The sequence below is a fragment of the Podarcis vaucheri genome (genome assembly GCF_965113315.1).
Source record: "Podarcis vaucheri genome assembly, chromosome: 6".
In the NCBI taxonomy this organism is placed as follows: Eukaryota; Metazoa; Chordata; class Lepidosauria; order Squamata; family Lacertidae; genus Podarcis; species Podarcis vaucheri.
The window spans coordinates 42,332,039-42,356,586 of record NC_138764.1 but is presented as its reverse complement, the minus strand read 5'-3'; the positions used below and the strand labels follow the sequence as shown (position 1 = coordinate 42,356,586).

The 24,548-nt window shown below is 40.1% G+C and overlaps 1 protein-coding gene across 3 annotated transcripts in view; it reads right to left on the bottom strand.

Annotated features, from left to right (window-relative positions):
• NEGR1 (neuronal growth regulator 1) overlaps positions 1–24,548 on the bottom strand; it is a 474,712-nt gene that overhangs the window by 263,664 nt on the left and 186,500 nt on the right. For all 3 annotated transcript variants that reach the window (XM_082227304.1, XM_082227303.1, XM_082227305.1), the window contains exon 2: positions 11,879–12,111. In XM_082227304.1, coding sequence (XP_082083430.1) covers positions 11,879–12,111 — 233 coding nt within the window. The remainder of the gene's footprint in view (positions 1–11,878; positions 12,112–24,548) is intronic.

The following is a 24,548-nucleotide window of genomic DNA, read 5'->3' as shown; positions in this document are numbered from 1 at the left end:
TGCATGCCCAGTTGGGAGCTGATGGGCCACCGCAAAATAGCGGTCCAGAAGGAATCAGCTCTATTTGAATTATGTCATAGGGGGATCCTTAACCCAGGATTGACCCTGCAAAATAATCAACCAGCAGTCAGGTTGGTTGATGGAGGAGACATGCCCAAACCTACTTGTATCTGTAATCAATAAAGTTGTCACCTATTTGAACCCAAGATGCTTGTATTGTGTGTTTACTGTATCTTCCCTGATTTCAGGTTCCCTGTGCCTAGGCCCACAAATCTTGGTGTTTCTTTGCTTTTTTTTGTACAATTCAGCAAAATAAAATGAAAATTCCTTCTATAGAGTCACAGCTTAGTGTTCTGGAGTAGGAACAACAAACAGAGGCCACAATTTAGCCACTTCACTAATACTACAACCTACATGCTTAAAGTTTGTTTTAGCATGTATTTATATGTGATATTTTAATGAGGTATTTTTATCTGCTCCTGCTTTGCTCAGTTTTTTATGTTATATTTTTTTGTTGCAAACCACTCTGGGATCAGCAACTACAGAGGGTAGAATATAAATGTCTCAAATAAATAATGCAGTCCTAAAGATAAACTTTTTAGAGCCTGCCTGAAAAATACCAAGGATAGGAGCTGCAAATATATGTGCCAGTGAATGGTCATTGGCACATACAGCGTGTTTAATGTGTCCAGCGCTACAGGAATCCAAACAGCTGCTGAGATTCCTAGCATGCTGTTATGGCAGAACACCAATAATAAATGAAATGGGAGGGGGGAGGTAATGATATCACTGTAAAAGCTAAAAAAGAAAATAGAAGCCACCATTTGAAAATATCACATAACGGAAGGGGCTTCAGTCTAACTGATTTGACACTGATAATCTCTTGTTGCACTTGAGGCTCAATTTGATGAGAGTGGTAATATATTTTGGGACCTTTTCCATTCTCGAAGGAGGCATAACATTTAAAATGTTATACATGTAATAATCTATCCAGTTCTTTTCTTACTATTTCATGTGCTGCCACAGCCCTCATCTAAATCACCCACACACAATGCGAAACAAAATAGAATGTGTGCATGCATTGGTTTTTGCTCTGCCTCTCTACCTACTTTTCCCATTCTTGATTCCATTTTTGTTTCCTTCAGGAGTGCAACCCATGGCAAACATTTCAGACTAAAAGGCTTGAATGAACCATTCCAAAGGGAATTTCAAAATCTCCTTGCCTCTGTTTGCATTATACCCTCACTGGGAGCCAAAGGAACTCAATAGTGGACATTTGTTAGAAACGATAACTTCTTGATGCCATAAAAGCCACAGTTATTTCTAGCTACTGTATCTTAAAGTAGTTTCTTAGAAATGTAAAACATTTCAAAACTTTCTGCTATCTTCTATGAAAGGCAATTGGAGTATTTTTTTAAATAACAAACATAACATAGCCTTAGATACTTTTTACAAAGTTGTAAACATGAAGGTTTACAATCTGGCCTGAAGTTTTGAGAGGAAGTCAAGATATCTGAGGGGCAGAATAATTGTTGAATGGACTTTTACTGCATTATTCATTAAGGGCTACTTTTGGCCAACCCCCATATGTTTTGGTAGATAGTGCCAGTGATTAAATGCATGTGACTGAATCCTGGAGCCGTGACTTCCAACCAAACAACTTGCAATGCTCAACAACAACAACAACAACAACAACAACAACAACAACTTATATGCTGCCCAACTGACTGGGCTGTCCTAGCCACTCTGGGCAGCTTCCAACAAATTAAAACACAACAAGACATCAACATTAAAAACTTCCCTATATAGGACTGTCTTCAGATGCCTTCTAAAAGTCAATTTATTTCCTCAACATCTGATGTGAGGGCGTTCCACTGAAAATATGGCAGGTTTCAGCTTCAATGAATCATTGTCCCTCAGGGCACTTGGAATATGGGCCAGTATGAATCAAATGACAGAGATTTTCTTTAGCTCTACAATTTCAGGCTATAGATGAGATATGTTTATGTCTTGCATTTTTAAATATGATTTCAAATCCAATCTTTAAATCAATTAGTTTGGCAAAGAATAACTGAAGTACAAAATTAAATCATTCTATCTGTGTTGCAAATGCTACAGCTGCAGTTCGTTCAGAAAGTAAGGGGTTACTGCAATCAACATTGGAGCATGGGCAAAGAGGTTAAACATTAGATGATTCATCATGCAACATGTATGTGGACTCAGAGAATGCAGAAATTAACTCACAATCTGTCTGAATAATGAAAATATTAAATTAAGGAAACATTGAAATTTGTCAGGTAGAAAACCACATTTATGAGCCTAATAGATTTGACGATACAAACTGCCTAATAAACAGTTTTGGTGGTGATACAAGTTCTGACCAAGTCTTGTTTATTTATTTTTTTTGCATAATGGTGTAGAAGAGGGGTGGGTAACTCTTGTGGTCCAAGGAATACAATTATGGTTGACCACCCCTCTGAGGGCCACATACTAGTTCATGCACATGTCACTCACCACACATACATAACACAAACCGTGCACAAACACACACCAGGAATGGCTGTTGATGATGAAGGAACTCCATTGCATTCATAAATATCAACTATTTATTAAAAATTCAGGGTACTTAATGCTGCATCCAGTAGCACACTCCCTCCAGTAACTTTTGATGCCTCCAGTAACTTATGTTGCCTCTCACACACTGGAGATGCTCACAAATCTACCAAAAGGCATTGCAAGTAGAAACCGTTAGCTGCCACTTCCTTATTCACTGTGTTTTTCTATCACAAAAGTCAACAAGAAATTTCTCCTCTCAAGATAGCTCTCAATAACAGGTATAGTGGTACCTCAGATTAAGAACTTAATTTGTTCTGGAGGTCTGTTCTTAACCTGAAACTGTTTTTAACCTGAGGTACCACTTTAGCTAATGGGGCCTCCCGTTGCCACCACACCACCGCCATGCTATTTCTGTTCTCTTCCTGAAGCAAAGTTCTTAACCCGAGGTACTATTTCTGGGTTAGCGGAGTCTGTAACCTGAAGCATCTGTAAACCGAGGTACCACTGTATTGTGTTTTGTGCTATTTCTGTAACTTTGGGCTTTATCTGTTCTCCACAACAGCCATGACAGATCATATCTCTCTTTTTTTGCAGCCATTGGCATCGAGTAATGCTTAAGTGCTCTTAATTAGGAAGTGGCAAAGCTGTGTATGCTTGAGAAAATTTAAGGGGACTTCTTCTTTATTGGCCCTGGAGTATCTTCCTTGGCCCCTACAAACTCCCAGAGAATCTCTGGAACATGCAGTGCACACATGCAACAGTGAACAGAGCAGTCAGAAATACAGACAAACTTAGACTGCTGATGCCAACAAAATTTGGAATGCCTTCAAGGGGGCACTGCAAACCTTTGGGGGCAGAGTTGAAAAGGGCTATGAGTTAGCCACCACTCCTGCAGTTGCTACAAGTCAAGTATTCTTGCATATAAGTTTATTTCAGCAAAGGCTTTGATCCTTTTTCTTTCAGAACAATGGGATCTACAGCCTTGGTTCAGGGTGGCTCTTTAATTAATCTAGGATCATTCTGTTTAGCAGTTTTCACTGTGGTGTCATCGGAAATAATCCTCATCATTGTTCAGGATGCCTTATGAATGTATCCACAGCAAGCTAGAGAACTCAGCAAACTCTGGGTGGGGTCTCACTTTGCACATAGGACAAACTTCTTGTTCATCCCAGTGACCCCACTAGGATTCCCATTCCTCATGGGCATAGGCTAAGGCCAATCACGCCTCAGCAGAGGCACACCTGTTGGTATCTAGTCCACTATTCTAGACTGCCCCTGCAGCATTTTGATAGCTGTGGGTAGACATTGGTTTTTTAAAACCATTTAAAAACAGATCATCAGAAAACAACAATTTGCTGTTTTAAGCTACTAGAAATAAGAGTGAATTCTTCATATTTTGTGGGTTTGCTCTGCTGCACAGTCCACTTTCTCTTCATTTCAATTCAACATGGATAATACCTAAAGCGAATTCTGGCATTTACTACACCTGCAATTTGCAGCAGCTTTCAGATAATTTATGTTGCATTCCGCCCTGCCCTGGGCCTATGCAGATTATCAATGTAAAGAAGCTCCTGTGAGCATTGATGGCGCAAAACCGAGGGGTGGTGGTGGTGAACACTGATGTGATTATGTGAAGAATCGAAGCAAGATTCCATTTGTGTTTCATCAATGTGTGCAGGTCCTTGTGTGCACAGGTAATCTGGCCAGAAAAAAACACAAAATGCCACTGAACAGAAGGTACTTGAAAGCAGCAGCAAACCGCTTACACCCAACAGTTGGGTAAAGTCTGGAATCCAAAAATAGAACAATAGCAGATTGCTAATGCATCAGTGACATGCCACAAACAGGATCAGCTAAGTCAGACAGAGAAAATGTCATAAGGATATCTAATTCTGAATGGCAGCTTTGGCTTCAGATTGTGAAGAACATTGATTAGCCAGATTTGGTGTGGACTGCTATGCAACACTAGTTGTCAATACAATGAATAAACCCAGATCTTCCCCTTTGTCAATATTGTAAAATCAGTAGTCTCTGTCAAGCCTGGATTCAACTGTTTTCTATGATGTGATGATACCAGAACGAAGTGTCCTCATCAAAATACATCCCATTAGACAAATGGACAAGAAAGGGCTAAATGTCACTTCTTATTCTGTTTCGTCTTTTCACCCTCCTATCCCCTTCCTACTTCAGTTTCCACTTCAGAAAATGGCCAGCTTGACTGCAGAATGGGTGTTTTACGGGCTTCTCGTTGGCTAGTTTTGCAGTCATAAAACTGGTGCACATCTGATATCGTTTTGCCCTGTCTGTTTACACTGAAAGCCAGCACTTTAATGAGTGTTGCACCATAGTTTTATCAATTAGGAAGGAGGTGATGATTTTAGATTACAAAAAGGTGGGGGGTTTGCACCGATCAGCCTAATCTGCTGTGCATAGTAAATGTAACTAGGACATCGTGATTATTTCTGTTCCTAAATAAAAGTTTTTTAAAAAGAAAATAATCACAATCACTATAAGAATTCATTTGCATCAACAGAGGGAATGAACCACATGACATAATATTCGTTGTATGGGTCACTAAATGATTTAAGCTGTTTCTGGACAAATAGCATGAAAGGTTTCCCCAACATAGCTGTAATTATGCTGTCATTACTTGAGATAAAGCTCAAGGCAATGCAACTGTAAGGAGAAAATATATGCTGGTGATGATTTGTATCTGCTTGGAGTGCATTTGTTTAAAAGGGAAAAAATATCTGCAAATCTATTTTTTTTTCTAATGAACAGAGTGACTAATCTGCATGTTAATGCAGGCAGAGCCGACAAGATGTTTTGAGGATCACATGATATGCCTTAACAAGATTTATTTTCACCTGGGACGGCATAAGTCTCCAAAGAAGAGAAGTTAAGAAATAAATAAATGCAGCAGAAAATACTATCAGCTGATAAAACTTCACTGTACATGGAGCTTAAAGAAAGTAGACTTAACTGTGCAATCTTATTTGTTCTGTCTACCCAGAAGTGCATCCCACTGAATCCAGTGGGGCTTACTTCATGGTGGGGATGGGAAAGAAATTGGAATCAGTTGTCATTTAAAAGGTGATCTGAAACAAGATGCACAAGGAAGCACTTCTCTGATTTTTGCAATGCATCTCTCCCACCAAGTAATGTGTACAACCATGCATATACCAGGTAAAGTGTGCATAAAAATGCACATATCAGTGAAAATAACATACTAAAATGCATTAGGTTAGGGGAAATCACTTTGCAAGAATGCATATGTTAGGCAAAATTGCCCACAAAAATATGCATATTAGGAGACAGTCACACTAAAATGCTAGTGGATTTTCACCAGGACTTTTAAAATAAAAATTTGCAAGCTAATGTGGAAATGTGCAGAACTGAAGTTAAGGCTGGAAAAATGAGAACAGATTTGGGCATCCCCACTTCCAGGTGAATTGGTATAGGCCTGCAGACTAAGATGACTGATGGACTGTTTTCTTCACATGCTGTGTTGCCAACCAATAGTATAACATGAGGATCTCCACCAAGCTCAGAAAGCCAAGGAAATGCCAGACATACACATGTATGAACACGGCCTGGGCCTAAGAAGTTAAAATATTATTACATATGTGCTGCCATATGAAGCAAGACCACTGGCATATTTTCCCCAAGCACTGCTACCAGAAGTAAATGAAAACGGATATGTCAGCAAGTAAACCTGCAATTTTCTGCATGTCTTGGGGAAGGGCTATAGAGCTCAGTGGTAGGACATCTGCTTTGACTGCAGAAGGTCCAAGGTTCAGTGCCCAATATCTCCATGTAAGGCTGTTGAAACCATGAGAATGTGAGCTACTCTCAGTCAGTTGAGACAATTCAGAGTGAGGTGAATCAATGGTCTGACTTGGAATAAGGCAGCTTCCTATCTGTACTACATACTATTGAAATATACACCTCCCTATAATAAAAATCCCCTTCCATACTTTTGTTCAAAAATAAGTTCCCTTCCAAAGTTTCAGTATGATCCTAACGCAAAATATGATGGTCATAAATCTGACGCAAAGCAATTAACCTGTCAAACATACCACTTTAGTTATGTATCTATATCTGTACATTACTAAAGATATTTCAGTTCGGTTCTTTGATATGATGGGCATTATTGCTCAGTAAAGTGCAACTGAAAAGTGCTAATGATAATTGCACCAAATACTAAGAATTTGGAGCCTTAGGTTGTACTTGGAATGTCAGAAGACATAAATACTATCACTTAATAATTACGCCTAATGATACATTTCTTCCCTATTTTTGAAGGCAAGGTTAATTATCCTCGAGCTTGCATTTATGCTTTATACACACCTAGTTTGGAGACATTAAGTATTTTAATAAAGGAATTCTTATATTCTCAGGATAAAGCCCTGGTATCCCCAGGCAGAGCTGATAAGGAGAGTCCAAGGGAGTGACTGACAGTCAATGTAGACAGTACTGAGTAGGATGGACTAACGGTCTGACTTTGCAGTTTCCTATATGTCACAACTCTGGAGAACAATGGCAACCAGATAAATGACTTGGAGGCTATAGTGTCACCAGCTATGGAGTCCAAGGGGGTTCCTGGCTTTCAGACTGATGCTGCTGATCGGGGGGTCATTGAACCTGGCAGACAGGATCTCCTTGAACCAGCTCCCACATCGGCATGGCCCATATAACTAGAGCCAGGACCTTCAAAGGCACCTTCTCCTGATCCTGAGGAACCAAGTACCTCCCACATTTCCTCACCTGTCCAACGGTGCAGGGAGTAGTGCAGTAGGTGGAAGGCATTGCTCCTTTAAGAGGCTCTAGTTCACCAAAGGGGGATGGAGCCTAGGAAAAGTGGGCTGGAAGCAGAGGCTTAAAAGATCTCTTTATACTTCCACCGCTTGTCAGAGCAGGCATCTAAGTAGGAGCTATCCGTGGTGCTGCAACAACTGACCTGCTTTACCCTATGCACTTCTTCAAAGGACCAGAACAGGATGCGATGAAACTTTTCTCTATGAAGAAAGGGGCACTTCTGACCAATCCTAATCATAATGTTTTAAAAGGTATCGTTCTTAGGAAACAGTAAAATTGAAAGTAGAATTCTGTATATACTGTATAACTGTATAAAATTATCTGACTCTAAGCAGTTTCAGATCAATCCTAACCCCCACCCCGTCAGTGGATCTGGCATTTAAAATTGCAGTGGATCCGCACATTAAAAATTGCATACATTAACCTAAATCCCACACAATATACTTTATTGAAATAATATGTGGGGAAGATGTTGCATGTGAAACAAAGCACATTAAATACACAGTATTTCTGTTTCCTTAAAAACTGGCCAAAATTATACTACTATGCCTCCTATATTGATGATGTAGATGATAACTAAAAGTAATTCAGAGTCATCTAGCCCTTTTCTGGCATATTCAAGGTACATATATTATCCTAGTAACCTTACAGCTGCTCTATAAGATATGCCAGTTTAATTATCCTTGTAACACAGATGTGGGCTAAAAGACTACGGCAGCGAGCTTATCATAGAGCTAACATTTGAACCAGAGATTTTCAGATCATGGCACATACTCTAAAGTACCAAACTGCACCAGTCCCTTGATGGATTTCAGGGCCAGCTGTTAGGCTACAGAAATCATTTGGTATGGACATTCTGTTGCCCTGTGGCATGGTGTAGAATGTGGTTATATTTGAAAGTGGAAGTCACGTGGGAGGGCCCGTAACCTGGTTTCTTCTCCTTGTAGCCTTTGTAACCATGTTGTTAGTCCCTTACAACTAACCTGCTCAGCTCCATATTGTTAAAGCAATGTGGAAAGCAACATATAATGCCTGGTATTCCTTTCTCCATTCTTGCACACACACACCCAACCCAATGGGTTATATTTAATGTAGCACTAAAGTGAATGTTGTTTCAGCACAAAGATTTCTCACACAATGGAATGTAATCCCCATCTCCTTCCTCCGCATGCTCACTAAATCTAATCTGAGGATTCCTTCAACCTCTGGAGCAGATTTGGGAATAGTGTGGAGAGCACACAGGGGGAGGAAGGAGTGGAAATCCTGTTGTGCTAGTGCAAAAATTTAATCAAATACAACCTAATGACTGCAAACCAATACAGATGCATAGACCCACAAGCATAGCAATTTCAGCATGCTTAAAAGGTAAAGAGACCATTAGGTCCAGTTGTGGCCGATTCTGGGGTTGTGGCACTCATCTCACTTTATTGGCCGAGAGAGCCGGTGTACAGCTTCCGGGTCATGTGGCCAGCATGACTAAGCCACTTCTGGCGAACCAGAGCAGAGCACGGAAACACCGTTTACCTTCCCGCTGGAGCGGTACCTATTTATCTACTTGCACTTTGACGTGCTTTCAAACTGCTAGGTTGGCAGGAGCAGGGACCGAGCAATGGGAGTTCACCCCGTTGCGGGGATTCGAACCACTGACCTTCCGATCGGCAAGTCCTAGGCTCTGTGGTTTAACCCACAGTGTCACCTGCGTCCCGTTCAGCATGCTTAACCTACTCTTAACTCTTTGTTCAGTTGTGGCTAAGTGACATTCAAGGAAAAAGTGACATTCAGCAAGCCAGAGGCCTAGGATTAATCCCTGCCATCTCCAGTACAAAATAGTTTCATGTTTAGCATAGAATATTCTCTGTATAAAAAGGCCCTGACTGAGGTCCTGCAGAGCCACACTCAGGTAGAATAGATCAGGTTTTCCCAACATTGTACTTTCCAGATGTTTTGGACTATAGTTCTCATCAACATGGCTAATGGTTAGGGACGATGAGTTGTAGCCCGAAACATCTGGAAGGAACCATACTGAAGGGTGGAGCAGGCTGTACTGGACAAAGTGGTTCAGAGGTCTGATTTATATTAAGGCAGCTTCATATGTAACTTACTGATATTCTGCACATCCAATAAGTGGAATGCCACAAAATGAGAAAGCAACTTATATATATATATTGTAAACAAACTATTTATACACCTCATGTATCATTTCTTATCCAGAGGCTCCTGCTAATCATGAGGTATTTTGTGGTGGGTTTTGGATTTTTGTTTTGTTGTGCTTGCTTGTGTTTTATTGGGACTTAACTACAGAGAGTGGGTTGACAGCATGAAGAGGCATTTCATGAAAGCTATGGACAGCAATCAGATGGTCTCAGCTTCTTGTCACTGCCAAGCAGGGCCGGATTTGTACTGCAGATTGGGAGATGAAAGGCTTCCCTCATCTCATTGCTAATTCCTAAACCACCTGTCCCTCAGAATAGTTAATGAGGGCACACAAGCATTGGGAAATGGATGATCATTGAGATGGTTATTAACACAGAGCTGCAGTCTCTTTTAAATAAAACATATCACCATATCTGTATCAGTAGTGCTCAGTATGGAAATGATCCGGGACCTTCCAATAATTGATTTTCATTGTATCTACAAACCTATCATGCAAATCACAATCTTCAAATATGCATCTGAGCTTGCATTGACAAGACAAGGATGAAAGAGATTTTTCTGAAGAAGAACAGTATGCTTGACAGCTTGTTTTTGCATAATGATGATAATCTCTCTGAAAAGAACATTGTTTTCAGTGACATTTACTCTCTTTTCAGTTTGACCCTGTTTGGTGGTAATGATATCTGTCCCACTTGCACTTTATTAATGTTTCCAAGTAATGGTTTAAATGCCAATCAGTTTCAAAAGGAATAATTACATTTACACATGGACATTAGAAGAACTAACTTAGTTCATCAAAAGAGGTACGATTTTCTGCTGCCTAGCCTAATCCCTGTCACACTAGTGATTAGCCACTACTGTTGCAAGTTTGTCAGTAGTGAAAAAGAAGGGAGAGACACTGAGAGGGAAATGGTGGTTTTAAACAACAACAGAGCTTAGAGTAAAGCAGGGGTGGAGAGAAACTGGGAGGGGGAAAGTGGTCATTTCAAACAACAACAGAGGATTAAGAGACACTGAGAGGGAAAAACCACGCTGATTTAAAACCATGACAGAGGTTTGAATAGAGTGAGCGGGGTGACACTGAGGAAAGGGAAGTGGTAGTTTTTACTACAATTTGAATACAGCAAGTGGGGATTTGGGAAAGGTTCTATTTTGTTAGCTTTTCGTGTTAGCTTCTGTGTTGCACAACAATTAACTTGTTGAAACTTAAAAAAATAAATCCTTAGAGTGCTTCTACCTCTACTTTACTCAGACTACTGTTGTTGCTTAAAACCGCCACTTTCCTCTCATTTATCTTAAGTTTATATTCTGCCCTTCCTCCTAAAGGAGCCTCTTAGTTTTTTCAAGGTTGCCAGGAATAGCATATTTCAGCCAACACATGTCTGGGTAAACAGGGATTTTCAAATTTCCCCCATGAAATTAAATAATGAGAGAGACAGCACTAGGAAGGTCGTTCCACAAATGGGGAACCATCACTTGTCCCAGATCTCTGAGAACTAGGCTGCTAACCATAAAGCTCAAAATGGTTGATAATGAGAGAGGTGCTCTTTTCAGAACTAGGACAACAAGCCATTTAGTGCTTTGTACACTCACAATATTAATTGAAAGACCATGTTTTCCCACATCATTCTTCCCTCTTGTGCAGATCTTTGATAGAGACATTATTTTGCATTCTTCCACAAGCAGAGGCATTATGGCCCACATAACTTTAATAAGGGTTCTAAACTGTGTGAGGCATCTATGCACTGTCTCCCTACTTCAGGTCTTCAGTCCCAAAGCATGGACAACAATGATATTGGGAGCATGCCAGTGAAGGTGGGCCCAGCAAACTGAACTCTGACCTCCCTGTCATGTGCTTCAGTGCCTGAATAGAGATTATGTTTACCACCTTTCCAGAACATGTCCTATTCTTACTGAGTAGCTTACAAATGCTTATGTCAGAATTCACAAGCCATTGCTTGCAAACCCAGACACATTTTATGATTGCCCCCAAGCTCGGTGGGACACTGATGTATGCCCTCCAGTTATCTAAATGTAATTTTCAGCATTCACTGAAGTGTGCCTGAGGAATTGGGTAGAACTTGGGGAAGATTTATCCGTTTCCCCAGTATTACTCTGGGATTGCCAGCATTCGTATGGGATCATCTTTCAAAGAGAAGTCAATTATCACATTAATTGCATCAGAAAGACAGTCAATGAGTGAACTGAAGGGCACAAATAGACAAACAAGAGTAAATTAAACGTTTCGACGTTGCAGCACATAAGAATACCAAATAGATTTCCTTTTGAAAAGCAGATTGCTTATGATTATCTATAAAATGTATATATCTATATAATGGGTGACTAATACCTTTTACTGTTAAGTACACCTGCATTGTCCTCGGCGTGTGTTGAGTCTGCACCGAACAAGTATAGGGACCATCATCTGAGACATCCACGTTCTGTATCTGGAGGCTGTACTCCTTTTTGTTTGCTGTTGCAATTGAAACTCGAGGATCTACTGACCACTTGTCTCCTCCTGCAAAAATAATACTTGATCGGTTCAGCCAGGCACCTTTTGAAGCTCCATCTTCCAAGTAACACCTGTAGATTTCAAAGAAGAGAAGCAATTAACTTTTTGGCACAAGTTTGGCATACTTGTTTAATGTTTACATATTTTGAATTGGATGCATTCCGAACTACAACTTGTAATGAAAGAGTCTAATTTTGCACAAAAATGGCAAGCCAGTGCAAATGACACCTGATGATCTATTGCTGAGTAGCTTTCTATTTTCTGAATGCCATCCCCTCCGCCAAAGGGGGATAAGTTTTTATTAGCAGTAGCAGTATCAGAATTACAGTTAAAGTCCCCAAAGGCAAAGATATACAGACGAAATATACAGTGAAATGCAATAACTCAATCAGTGCACACAAAACAATACAAGGCAAAACAACCATAACAAAGGAAAACCCATGATTGCATAATGTAGATGTTTGAAAAGTTGAATAGATAAACAGAACGATTCCTGCAAGTTAAGAAATCCATGTTCTGGATGCACCTTGTCTACATTCTCCAAGGTGCAGAAACAAAGTACTGGGATGAATAGACCTAACTGTAACCCAGCAAAATGCCACTCACATTAGATATATTTTTATATACTGAACAAAATCTTCCTCCCTTAGACAATGTGATAGAACTTTTGAACTATGGGCATATCATAGAGAGAGAAAAAAGTTCAGTAGTGAAACACTGTTGATGAGTTTAGCAGTATGTGTAGATCATGTATAGATCTTGCAGGTTTATTAAAAAAAGAAAACAAATTGTGAAACCGTAGGGTATTGCAACAAGAGAAGATGAAACTGGAGCTCTGTTCATACTAATAGAGACCATTAAATGCTGGGAAGTAGCGATACTCAGGCCATTGTGACAGACTTCTGCCTCTCTAAACTTCATTTTCAAAATGTTCAGCTACAAATTGAAGAGTGGTTCTTTTAAATGAGCACAAAGTACAGCCACAGAATGAAATACACATCCACCGAAAAGGGTTTGACAGAATCTCTACACAATCCCTCAGGGGTTTGAACACCGTGCTGAAGATTGCTACAAAATCCCAAGCTGAATTCAACAGGGTAAGTTACTGCCAACAGTATGAAACTAATCAGTTGAAAAATAAGGAACATGGTATATTGTGGAATCTAATTTGCAGCCAGTTTCATCCTCCTGCCAAACCAATCCTGCCCTCCCCCACCCCCACCCCGGGGAAAAAACAGGAGGAGTCTTTAAAGGTTTGTATTAAGAGAAATACTTTCTTTCCATATATATTTTTTCAAGTAGAGAAATATAGCTTTAAAAACCCCCCACCTAAAATGTGACTATGTTGTTAAGGTATGTGGTCAAACATTCAAAAATGGATATTCAACATGTCACTGTCTTCTGAGAAATCTATTCACGCTAATTGGGAATTAAAGATAATATTAATTAATGACAGAAAACTGAAAAGGATTTCTCAGGTTTTTGACAAATATGCAAAAAAGACTAATTGCATTTTTATTAAATAATTCAATCCATCACCTTTGATGGAATGATTGGAACATTCTCACTTAATGATGCATTTTAAGTGAAATGTGGTTACAGTATTTGCAAAGTATCAACGGGGCAGAAGCTTCCCAAGAGAGAGAAAAAGCCATTAGGTTTTTTTGTGCAGAACGATGGACTGAAAATGCAGCACACTGTCTATTGCCAAAGTCATGCTTAAATTCATATACTCCAAATAATAACAATAATAATAATAATATTTATACCCCACCCATCTGGCTGGGTTTCCCCAGGCACTCTTCAGTATATACATACAAGAGAGCCATCATTTTTTCAAGAGCATCCTTTTTCTCTGAAAATACAACTTAAGGAATTGGATACGCAACACTCCATCAAACTTTTAAGCACATATTGATATATCAAGTGATGAAACAGGCTGAGGCCCTTGAAAGACCACCGTCAAATCCTGGGAGACAAGTCGAACTCCATATGGATAAGAAAGGTGTTATGGGGTAAAAGGCACTCATGCAGAAGAAGAATGGAGTGCTAAAGTGCTTTTAGCTCACCATCAGTTTATTATTTGTGCTCCGTACACAGTGTCCAACCCTTAGGGCATTGGTTCAGCCTTTGTGGTACGGAATGAGACATTTTTTAAAAATTGCACAATGAATTGGTAACATAATTACTTAAAATTGCATATTGAGAACAAAGCCTTTTCTACTTACACCTTTGTCTGTTTCATGATCATTATGTGCCAATTGGCGCTGTTGAGTATTGTTGTTACAGGACAGTTTGAGCCAGCCTTGAACATCAAATCAATGCACGAGCAGCATAGGAAGTTTCCTAATACATCTGCATGGATCAAGAGGTCCTTAATGGAGGGTAACATATGGTACTTCTGACTAATTATGACTAATTTGCTTTTGCTCATAAGCATCTTCTGCTCTGAGCTTGACCTCGATATTGGAATTGGCCTTCTAAAAACCATGATTCATGGAAATGCATGAAGCATCATCCTAAGCATGCTCATCCAATTGCTTGAGAATCAATGCCTTCTCAACCTGCTCAATAGGAATCAGGCAGGATATGCTCTTCAAGATGGAATTTGGGTTTTAGAATGGAATCTGGAATATATGTACCTAATAGCTAACTTAATAAGCCCCCTACATAGGCCAACACAGGTAAGAAGAGCCAGTGTGGAATAAATATATAATATTTATTTTCAACAAGGGAGGGCAAAAAAACTGAAAAGAAGTACAGAACAATGGGGAATGTTATCAAAACACTTACAGATGACAAAGGCATTTTAAGAAAACAGAGAAAAGGCATGGCAAGAAAGAGGTGATAAATTGCCAGTGCAGTTTAGGGAAAGGGCATAAGTCAGTGGCAGAGCACATAATTCAATACTTAACATCTCCAAAGATGCTGGAAAAGATTCATGTCTGAAACAATAGGAAGTTGCTGTCATCTGTGTAAACCAAGGATGTGGTTGGACCAACTCCCATCAGCCATTGATAGCATGCCCCATGTTTGGGTTTCAGACAGGAGCCATCCTTCCGTATTCATGGTGAGACAACAGTGAGTTAGATGGGCCAATCTTGTGATACAACATGAAGCATCTTCATATGTTCCTACTGTGAATGTATTTATAATTAGGAACAATGCTGTTTCTCTGATAATATCTTATGTGTTGTTGTTTTTCATGGGGCTCATATCAGGGTACCTGCCCAGGGGATTAGATTTTTGAAGCAAGATGGAGGTCAGTAGAGCTGAGGTTCTGGAACTAATGGGCAGGTAAGGTAAGGTAAGGTTAGGACCTCAGACAATTACCAAGGTGTTGGCCCTGGACCATAGTTTACCTGAAGGCAGAAAAAGCGAGTTCTCTCAGCAGAGTCTTGAAGAAATTGGCAGAGCTTTGTCATCTAGACAGGAGAGTGAAAATGAAAGGTCTGCTCCTGAGTGCTGCAGCTAGCTAGTTAAAGGGCCAATGCCTTCCTTTTTCTGTGGCCACTGGGCTTCTAGGCAGCAGAGTTTCAAGCTGCAGGGCCTTCTTTGTAGGAACCTCAGGTTTCCCTGATCCTCCAAGGAGTCTGCGATGTCCAGTGGCAGATCTATCTCATTAGGGTTTAGGGGGTGAGATGGAGGTTCCAGTGCCAGTGGGTTCATGTGGAAAAGAACAGGATCCATCTCTTCCTTATATATACTTCTGTAGGAAGAATCTGATTCCAGAGGTTCCTGATACATGGTCATGACAATGGGGAAACTGTGACCCTCCAGATGTTGACCTCAGTCTCAGCCAGCATAGTCAATGGTTTGGGGCTATGAGTACAGTAGCCCAGCTACATCAGGAGGACCACTGATTTCTTATCCTTCTGGTATCATCTTGGCATATTCATTTCTACGAATACTGGCAAAGATAACCTGGACTTAAATGCACATGTTTCTAGAGTTATATCTTACATATATACTTAGAGCCAAAGAATATGGCATTTTCCCTTTCAATGAAGCATGTCATGTCAGCGCTATAAAACAATTTCAACAATGCATTTCATTGCTTTTGAAGAAGCTTCCCCCCAAATAACTAAATTAATGAAGTCAGATCTCAATGCATGAGATGGGAATTAATTAAAGATTAAAGGCATTTCTCCCTTCATATTTAATCTTAACTCGTATGAAAACTATGTTCAAGCAGGCAGGTTTAGCCAGGTACTTTCACAGCTGTCTCCTCAGCCAAACAGACAGTTCTGAAGCTTTGAGTGCAGAGTCTTCAAAAGACTATAAAGCAGCCAGATGCTGTGACATGTGTTTTGAAAGTTGCAGACTTTCCTATCTGCTCTTCATGAAATAAATAAATAAATAAAAACCAGCTCTTTGGACATCAAGGCTTTAAAGCTGAAATGGATAAGATAAAACAGAGTTGGAAGGAGGAATCATCAGACTTGCAGCAGGCTGTTTTATCTGCTGGAGTTCCCATTCTCTCCTCTCTCCCAGCCTCTCTTGCCACTTATTAGAACAATTTGCAAAAGTCACAATAATACAGTATTGCTTACTTGGCCAATCTAAAATGAGTTTCTCCATGAATAAGGGCCCTTGTCCAAAAGGAGTTTACACATTAATAAAGCAAACCAATGGTGTAAATATAGTTAATCAAAAGCCACCCATAAACTGATCTCTATAACCAGGACTTTAAATGTGGGGCATCAAACCTAATTCACAGAATAGATTTTGGGAGCCATTCATCATTCATACTTGCTGTTATTTATGGCTGTTCAGATTGGAGTATCCCAAACAACCCTTTAGGAATGTATGTAGTTGTTGTCATATAAATGTAGATTTTGCTTGAGTGTGTGTCATCATCATCATCAATTGAATATGTAATAACATGCAGCTTTCTTCTCTGGCAGCTTGAGAATTTTAGAATGTGGTCTTTGAATTTGGAATGGGATCTAGGAATGGGCATGATAGCTACATAGGTAATTTTATTTGTATACTGCCTTTCCATAGGTAAAACTATGCTCAAGGCGGCTTAAACGTGGGGGGGGGGATTACATAATTCAAAATGTAACAAAAGTAGTAATAAACAATAAATAAAACATTTAAAAAATTACAACCAAATTGAGCAATTTCCACATAAATCATACTAAAGATACAATAAAAAACCATAAAACCAAAAACAGCAGCAACCCCTGCCCCAAGCAATATCCCAGCCCAATAGTCTGTTCAGCAACCTCAGCTTTTGTAGTTGGAGTCAGTCAGGGCTCTGCCCGCCCAGGCCAGTTGGAAAAAGGTCTGCAAGGCAGGGAACAAGTCACATAGCCAAGATAGTCCTAAAAGTCAAGGTAGTACTGTATGTATGTATGTAATAACACATATTCCACGTGGATGAGTAGACAAAGATTACCTACCACTGGAACACCGGTATGAAGTTTACGGCATGTAGTGCCTTGAAAGAGAACATTATGAAAATGGTATACCGGTGGTACATGACCCCAGTCAAACTAGCTAAGATATATCACCTGTCTGACAACAAATGTTGGAAATGTAAAGAGGCAGAAGGGACATTCTTTCACCTCTGGTGGACCTGCCCGAAAGTGAAGGCCTTCTGGGAAATGATATATAATGAATTGAAAAAGGTATTTAAATATACCCTCCCTAAGAAACCGGAGGCCTTCCTTCTGGGCATGGTGGACCGGAAGGTGTCAAAAAAGGATAGAACTTTGTTTATGTATGCAACTACAGCAGCAAGAATTCTCATCGCAAAGTATTGGAAGACACAAGATTTACCCACACTGGAGGACTGGCAGACGCAGATGATGGACTACATGGAACTGGCAGAAATGACTGGCAGAATTCGAGATCTGAGCGAGGAAACAATTGAGGAGGACTGGAAAAAATTCAAGGACTATTTACAAAAATATTATAAGTTGTTTGAATGTTAAGATTGTGCACGATTAGGAAACGCTATGCTTCCGCAACTTGATTAGATAAATGATAAAGTAAGTTATGATAAAAAAAAAGAAGGAGACAAATTTGAAACAAATATATTATGTTTATTATAAAGGTATGAAAAATGAATTACAAAATTTTGAGATTGGCAACATAATAAATTGAAAGGTATTGAAAGCGTTGAAATAAGGTAATAATTTGCTGATATTGTCAAGTTAAAGTACGCAATGTTGGGAGGACGTGAGGAGGTCCATTGGAAGGTAATCGATAGAAAGATGACTCGAAACATATTTATCTTTTCTCTTTTTCTTTATTCTCTATTATTTCTAAAAATTGTTTCTTGTTTCTTGCTTTGTAACTGAATCTGTGAACCTATGGAAAGAAACGCAATAAAACTTTTTTTTTTTTTAAAAAAAGATTACCTACCACTGAAAGGGAATGTATCCTCCTCTCTAAAAATTATATGGCAATTCAAATGTTATGTCGCAATTAATTAAAAAGTGATCACTTGGTTTCCAGAAATATCTCCTAGTGCAATTGTTTTGTTATATTTAAGTACAAATTATACATTCATTTTCACTGAGCATTTACTATGGACTTCATCTTTCCTCCTTTCAGTTGTTTCAGCTTCTTGCTGGTCACCAGAAGATTATACTTAATGCAATTTATTAATAAAAAAATCTCTATGAAGCACCAATTATTCCTTATGAATAAAGAATGACTATACAGCAAAATTAATTAAACCCAGCACTACAGTCATTAGACAGAAGCGACATTAATCCTTATATTTCTCATGTCTCTTGAGAAACTTTTCTGTGAGCAGGAGTTCAGCTAAAGTTGATTTTCTATTTATGAAAAGATTACTGTGTGTGAACAGCAGAAAATCTAGTTTCTGGGTTTTGTTTTGTTTTTTTTTTAAAAAAACCCTTCTGTTGTGATTATTTAAGCCATATGCTTCTAAAATACATTTACTGACATCAATTTTATCATATCTGATTGGAAACTTCTTTATTTCTTTCACCAGTGAGTTTATACTCTTGGTTTCATGAAACATTTTAACCCTAATATGAGATTATTTCTTCATGTATACACTGATGGGTTCTGAACTGGTGGTGACCAATCAAAGGTGGGGTGTGTGTGTAATTGGGGCCCTTGTGCATAGCTCAATGAAAATGTTAACACAGAGTACAGCACCTGCACTTAAAAAAAAATCTCTTAAAATGTAATCGTGAAGGAGACTGACTCAATAGGGGAACCACTACCAACAAGGCCCTGCCATGGGTCCCCACCAACTGGGCAGTCCCCTGTGCTGGTACCACCAACAGGACCTCCCCTACTGATCATAGGGCCCAAGACTGTTGATACTGAGAAAGGTGCTCTGTTAGGCACCTGAATCCTGTTTTACGGTTTTGTATGCTATCACTAATACCTTGAATTTTGCCCAGTTGAGGACTGCACTGGCTGCTAGTGAACCAAGGTCTTACGGGGATACCCCACTTACCCCTTGCACATGGTCTCATGGGACTATCCCACTTCCCAACCTAGTAGCTGTATTGTACACTACATGTAGCTTCTGGCTTCTGGACCATCTTCAAGGGGAGCCCCATGCAGAGCACATTGCAGTAGTCCAGGGCTCAGCTTAATTGTTGCTGAAGCAGCATCAGAGCTCTGTGTTCTTTGCATCTAGCCCTGTGTTCCACAAGCTTATTGTTTTCTCCACTAGCAACAGTTTCACACATTTCTAAAATGGAATATATATTTTTCTCTCTCCCCCTTTCTCTCTCACACAGGGGGCGGGGGATAGAGTTATGATGATGGTGAGTCATATTTTATTATTTACACAGTCAAAATTAACAAAAAGCAAAACAAAACCCTGCCATTGTCTTCAATGGAAATGCGGGAAAGCTCAGTTGATAAAGCACGAGACCCTCTATGCTTTAGTTCGAGACCCATGTTGGACAAAATATTCCTGCACTGCTGGGAGTTGGACTAGATGGTCCTCATGCTACTTTCCAACCCCAGAAAATTCTATAATTCTATGAGTCAATGTTGAGCTAGTTGGGCAAGACTGAGCTATTCTGACACAATATAAGGCAGGATCATGTGACGGATCATGACGATTTGGGTAACTTGCTCCTTTAGATATTATAGCTGCACTTGATTTTCACTCCTCACTTGATTTTCATCTCCACTCGGGGCTCATAGCAGGATCAGGCAGAAGCAGCAATGGCTGAGCCTAAATATAGGATCTTTATGGGATTTCAAGATACACGATGCAAGTACTGTACTACAGACCCTCTTCTTCTGTTTTAGGCTAGGTGGTCTTGAAATAGTAGTCCGAATGGACCAGAGTGGATATGCCTGAGATCTAAACTCAAATTTAGGATACAATTTTAGCAGCATCCAAAGGCAAAGTTTTAGCTACAAATAAATTATCCTCTACTTGGGATCCAATACAGTGTCTCATCTACAAAGGGCTCATGCTTGTGCAATGGGACCTTCCCCCTCTCTTTTCTCCATGTGCCTCCATGCTTTCCCCCATCCTTACACTGATGGGATGTTTACTTAGTACTACATTTGATGCAATACTTTGTATGTAAGCCTACATCTTTAGGGTGATTGTAATCATGAAATTAAAATGCATCATTTGCAGAAGTAATCCATCAAATTCTGTCTAAATAAGTCTAGGCTTAATTTTGGGTTTCACACCAACACACTAAGCAGACAATCTACAGAATTTATTGTGGAGCTGTATCAAGTTCAACTGCACTGTCTACCTGTTAAACATAATAACCTCAATTACCAGAATATTCAGAAAGTTATTTATTTGTATTCAGTGGAAGCACTTCCTCTGTTAGCTTAATATCTGTGGGTGGTAACCACGTCATCTGTACAGCAGTATTTACAGTGCATTAATCTCACTAATGCTACTTAGAATTCACAGCCTAAAATGTGAATTTTCTTCCATTTTTATATTGGGTGGGACTAGCACAGGTTTACTATCAGTGTGAGTCAGTAAAAGCGAAGTAGCCACCAGAGGGAGACTGAGCTGTTTTATTAAATAGGATAGGTCCCTTCACAACCAGTTTCCCTCGAGTCAAATAAAACAGGAGCTTTTTAAATATGCAATCTATCTTTTTTTGGTATAGGTCCAAAATAATATTCAGTGCTTTGTGCAATGAATCCATTTCTGGCAATTCCGTTTGGGTTTATAAAGACCATTTTGCCTGGCATCGTTTTTTCTCTCCCTACACACACTGAGCACAGCCCAGACGGTGTGCTGGGATTAATGGATGCACCTGTAAGAGCAGCCCTGTTTTAATTTGTTCTGATTTGGGCTGTGCAGTGTGGGAGCAGTTCATTCTGGTTCCAAATGATTGGAACACACTCTGAACAGGTTGAAAGAGTGTAGCCTACTTTATCTTCCCTGGCACCTTCATCACAACATATGCTACACCCTGGAAACCTCATTTCAATTCAAGTTGATTTTGCAGTTCATTGCTGTGCATCAGAGTGACCTGTTGACTTCCTCAGAGCTGCTATTTTTACACTCGTTCCTGGGTATATATATATGAAAAACACAGTTTACACATATATTTTCTCCCTCTTTCTTTCCCTTTCCTAGATATGCAGCCGTGCTCTTCCTGTATCAAATATTTTCAGATGCTTGAAAACTGGTTATTAAAAGGAAACAACCACACATTTCTTATTGGGTCTGATAGGGAAGCTACAGCCAAGGCTCGGGGAGCTGGCATCATTGCATAGCAACCTGCTACAATGCTCAGTGATGGACAATAACAGCTCACAGAGGCGTGGAGACTTCCGACATTTATGGCATCATGTTGTGACAATATAAGCCCACTTCATGAGTGTCTAGTCTGTGTGTATAGCCGATGTCTGGAAAGGCAGTGGATCTATGACCTCTGTCCCCTGCAAAAACTGTTCCTTGAGTGGAACTTAAGCAAAGAGGGCTCATGTGAATATAGTTAGTTGTACACTTATCTCAGCAGGATCTCCAATTATGCAACCAATCAGTTTATTGTTGTCACGGACCAGGAACATTTCTTCTGCTTTACACAGCCATGTGTGCACAAATCCCACCCCTCTTGCTATTTTGCTCAATGCATGGTTTTTAGGACTGAGGTCAGTAAGATGTGGTTCTGGCTCCCTGCTCCCTGCTTTTACTATATACCCCATATACTATCTGGGGCTCTTGTGAATACCCCTAGAGTAAACTTGATTTCATTGTGCATGATGCCTTTGTTTCAGTTGCTAAAATTTCAGCCCAAAATCATGATTTGGGTAAGTCTGATTCTATGTGCACAGCTACAACAAAACAGATCATGTCTCCTCCTGCAGTTCCCCCTTTACTCTTAGACAACAATTGAATGCTGAAAATTTGCTATGTAAACTAAGACAATCACATCACTTTTTTGGAGTATTTAGACAAACTCATACAATTTAACTGTCTTCTCTTAAAAAACACCCACCACCTACCATGAACAAACCAAAACACCAGACCATAAAGCAATAATTGCACTCCTCTGTGAATGGACAGCTACAAATCAGAGAAGTGCAAATGTTTAAGGAGGAAGTAAGAGCTCTCCCCGGGGTACCTGCCGAATCATAGATTTTTCAGGAGACATAGCTTTTAGCATGTGCTTCTTAATTGGCAAACTGCTGGAAATAAATGGATCAAATGCTTACTTGCTACCTGAATTTTTATGTGTAATTAGCATAATTACCATTCATGAATTTTTCATAGGTCACCTCTAGTACTTTGGAGATTTTGTATATGGATTATTAAATGTAAGGGCTGTGCAAACCACATTATTATTATGCTTGATGGCAGGCTTGAGAAATTAGTCTGCCACCTACAAACCAGATGCTATTACAAAAGAAGGGAGGCAAGAGAAAGGTCAAGCACAGACGTTCCAGTGTATTTTTCAATCTTGCATCGCTCCTGATTGTGAGACTGGCCTAACCATTGGAGAAGGCAACCTGGCAAGATGCACTACCTCTTCTAAGGTTGTGAATGGAAACTGACAAGTATCATGTTACTTTCACTCTGCTGTTGCAACAGATACAAGGAGTTTGTTATGCAGCAAATGTAGGGAGACAGCTTTGCAGCAGTCAAGTAGACTGGTAAAATTCCACAGCCAAGTATCTTCCTGCAAACCTAGAGTGGTCTCCAAAGACCATAGCAACTTCTGAGGGCAAGTGGCATTCAAACTCTACCATTTGCACCCAGAAACCTAATATGATGGCTAATTGAGGCTTTCCCCACCCCAGACTTCGACCTTCTCATATGAAGATGATGGGAAGAAGAGACAATTTGTAGCATCCTCTGCTCCATTTCTACCTTGGCAGAACTCCCTCCACCCCAGGCATGCTTTCTATGTCCCAATACTTAAATATTTTAATGAATATTTTAATCAACTTGTATTGCAGCTTTACTGGTACTGAACGGCAATGTGCATATGTGTGCAGACACAGACAGACAGACAGACAGACAGACACACACACACACACACACACACACACATTAAACATTGCAAAGTAGTATTGGAAAGCAGCCTAGAGAAAGATGGGGTGTTAAGAATCTCTCTCTCAGTGGCGTAGCATGGGTTGTCAGCACCCGGGCCAGGCAAGTAATTTGCGCCCCCTAACCCGTGGATTTGCGCCCCCTAACCCTAACCCCCAGATGTTGCGCCCGGTGCGGCTGGCCCCCCTGCACCCCCCACGCTACGCCACTGCTCTCTCTCTCTCTCTCTCTCTCTCTCTCCTTTCTTTCTGTTCAACCACTCCTTGCTGCTTGAAAAGCAAAAGTTTAAGAGGAACTTTTAACGCATATGCATTCACTGCAAAGCATAACAGCTAGACTATGGGCAGGGAGCTGTTGCACTAAACCATTTACCAAATTTCCACCAACAGTGTTGTATCAATTATACACAGAAGTACGCACAATAAACGCAGATCTGCTTCTTAACTACCACCACTTGTCTTAGAGTTAATATTACTTCTTGAATTTCAACCATAGAAATATCCAAGACAACCAAAAATGGGTTTCAATTACAGAGCAACCCCAATCCCTGATCTGCTGCACTGAAGGGGTTGCAAAGGAGGAAGAGGTGTCACCCTGCCCAGCCCAACGCTCCTTTGGTAGGTTCTGCCGGCAACAGACTGTGCATCCACAGAGCTCTCAACTGTACCTGTCCAAACTATGGGTGACTGGAATTTACTGCCAGCAGCATCTCTGCTGAAGGCGACTTCAGCAGAGATGCTGCTGGCAGTAAGTTCCAGTCACCCATAGCATATACTCTCCAGACTGTGTTTCAGAATGGAGAGGAAGGATCTCTTGGCTCCTCACCTCACCACACATCCAGCAGGACTCCATGTGTCTTGCTGGATCTACCGCTCTATTCAAGCCAACTGCTTTCTGGCAGGGGTTTGGATTTCACCTTTAACTGGTTTTCTTGGACTCTGATGAATCTGCTGTGATAAGCAGATGAGAATGAATGGGGAAAAGCATAGAACATAATTCTACTGCATAATGCTT